The sequence below is a fragment of the Zingiber officinale genome, chromosome 8B (genome assembly GCF_018446385.1).
Source record: "Zingiber officinale cultivar Zhangliang chromosome 8B, Zo_v1.1, whole genome shotgun sequence".
In the NCBI taxonomy this organism is placed as follows: Eukaryota; Viridiplantae; Streptophyta; class Magnoliopsida; order Zingiberales; family Zingiberaceae; genus Zingiber; species Zingiber officinale.
This window is the reverse complement of record NC_056001.1, coordinates 10,448,966-10,451,319: the sequence shown is the minus strand read 5'-3', so window position 1 is coordinate 10,451,319 and position 2,354 is coordinate 10,448,966. Positions and strand designations below refer to the sequence as shown.

Sequence of the window (2,354 nt, the reverse complement as noted above, 5' to 3'; positions counted from 1 at the left end):
TTTTCATCTTCTTAAATTCAAAATTTAGATTTTTAAATTGTTAAAATCAATCTATACTAATATTAATATTTGAAAATTTTAAAAATCATCCTAAAAGTCTGGCTAAGCCACTGTCCTGTCTGTGATTTATCTCCTATTGAAGTGTGTGAAGCATGGGCAGCTAAGGTGATGAGTATTTAAAAAAAAAAAAATACAACACGAACCAACTAACAACTCAATTATTATTCATCTTCCATAGCTCAGAATATTATACCCATGCATTTGCAAATTCAGTAAAACACACTTAATTTAGCAATTTATTATTCCCCCTAGCGAAAAGCATTCAAGAGCTGGGATTAATTACACTTTTAGAGGTTTATTATTCCCCTTAGCGAAAAACATTCAAGAGCTGAGATTGCACAGCAGCCGTGACGATGTGGAATGCCCTTTCCGTCGGGTGAAAAGCATCCCAAAATATATACTTATTCGTCTCTGACTCCGGGCACGTGCATGGACTAAACTTGTTACAAGAAATCGAAGCTTCGAATTCTCCAGTTCCACAGCACCCCTTTGTTGTTTCCTCAAACCCTATAAATTAAATTACATTAAAAAAAATCATAATTAAATAATAAAATAAAATGAACAAATTAAAAACAAGAAGAAAAATCAACTATTACCATAATCCGGACCATGTTGTATGAGATCGACTATTACATCGAAGATGCCCAAGTAAATGATCCGACTTCCTGAAAGATCCACGTTGAGCTGGTTTAAGCTGTTGGATAGCTCAAAGTTGAACGAGGAGGCAGCTTGGTTGTAAATGTCCACACAGTCTCTGTTCTTTCCTCCTCTCACAGTCCTCGACACAGGAACACAGCCAAGAGGAGGCAGTCCAAATACTACAATCCTTCGAGCTCCCAAGTTGTATAACTCCTGCCCCAACAGTATCAGTATATTTCGATTAACACTATACGAGTCGACTGACAGTTTGTAATATCATCTCGAATATACATACCTTTACAAAGTTGGTAGCGGCGTCGACCAGGTAGTTGATGTAAGAAGGCAGATCGAAGGTCTTTTGTCTGATAGTGGAAAAGAAGTAAGTGGCCAATATATCATTGTTCCCGGCGAATACCACATGAGGGCTTTCTCTTATTATGGCATCTGCCGTTTCCTCACCGGCAATGGCTACTAGCTTTCCCCTATACTCTTTGTGCATCTCCAATTGATCCCACATCGAGAAAACTTGCTATATACGACGACGAAAATGGTTTAAGATGTCTGTTTATTATTGGTGACATGATATAGGTAGTACCTACCGCAATCACAGCTGTGAGATTATCGTAACCTGTACCAGCAGAGGCAAAGCTTACTCCGGTGAGCAGGTCACCGTCTTCCAGATCAGGAGCGTAATAAGGGGGCAAAAGATCTTTTATCCCGAGCATCGATGCTGCGATATTATAGACAATATACGCTGATGACGAGGAGAGATATCGGTCGTAGCTAGCAATGGTGGATGGAAATGGCGATTAATTACCAATCATATCCGAAGGCATTCTGCCGTTGCTGAACCTTCCCGTTGGTTGGCGTCCTTGGAAATCCCTGCCGTAGGGAGGGAAGTCGGCCTTGACCGTTGTGATTATCATGTTGTTGTTTCCTGTGTCCACGATGGAGTCGCCGAACACGAGCAAGGCAGGAGCCATTGGGCGTTCTTGAGATAGAACGGTTGGAACCGGGATGATGATCAGGATGAGAAGAAGATTAATGCAGAGGAGTATGGAATTCATTTGATCATCCATGGATCTCTGGGATGAGGTTGGACTTCACGAAAGCTCTTTTTAATGCATGATGATGAGGTTGGACTATCGCATGAATTTAAAGTATCAAATGTAGATGGATTTGGGTACCGGGCCATTTATTGCGCCGAAATTAGCGAACATTATTAGTCTGTAACAGAAGTTTTTTCCTTCTTTCTGCATCTAACGATGGAAGGTTTTGCCTCGATGAGCAGAGAATTTTACTTTTAATTTTTATATTAGTCTATCGAACCAACTTGACTAGCCTGGTCTTAAAGATCACCGGTTCCGATATAGACAATACCGCAACCAGTCGGATTCGGTTCCCTACTATGGAGAGATGCGAATCTAGTCCACGTCTCTTCAATAAAGATGCACAACTGGATAAAACAAATGAGCTCGCAACCAGTTTTTTAGTCTAATAATAAAGTATTTAGATCTTTAATATATATATATATATATATATTTAAAAAATAATATTATTAATTTTAAAAAATATTTTTTTATATAAAATTTATTTATTTTTTATTTTTTGAGATGCAAAATTACTAATTAATATTTTTATATTTAAGTTTTGAT

General features: G+C 38.2%; 1 protein-coding gene across 1 annotated transcript; it reads right to left on the bottom strand.

Annotated features, from left to right (window-relative positions):
- Window positions 1-235: 235 nt before the first annotated feature.
- LOC122016648 (GDSL esterase/lipase At1g59030-like) lies at window positions 236-1,806 on the bottom strand. Its single transcript, XM_042574020.1, has 5 exons — window positions 1,517-1,806; window positions 1,299-1,429; window positions 995-1,228; window positions 657-912; window positions 236-567 (listed from the first exon to the last, which is right to left on the bottom strand). The coding sequence occupies exons 1-5, from the start codon at window positions 1,776-1,778 to the stop codon at window positions 368-370; spliced, it is 1,083 nt and encodes a 360-aa protein (XP_042429954.1). The 5' UTR covers window positions 1,779-1,806; the 3' UTR covers window positions 236-367.
- Between the last annotated feature and the right edge of the window lie 548 nt (window positions 1,807-2,354).

Coding starts and splice junctions, on each gene's coding strand:
- LOC122016648 (XM_042574020.1), bottom strand. CDS start 1,778: ATGGATGATCAAATGAATTCCATACTCCTCTGCATTAATCTTCTTCTC. Junction 1,430..1,516: donor AATGCCTTCGGATATGATTG/GTAATTAATCGC, acceptor ATAATATCGCAG/CATCGATGCTCGGGATAAAA. Junction 913..994: donor CCGCTACCAACTTTGTAAAG/GTATGTATATTC, acceptor CTGTTGGGGCAG/GAGTTATACAACTTGGGAGC.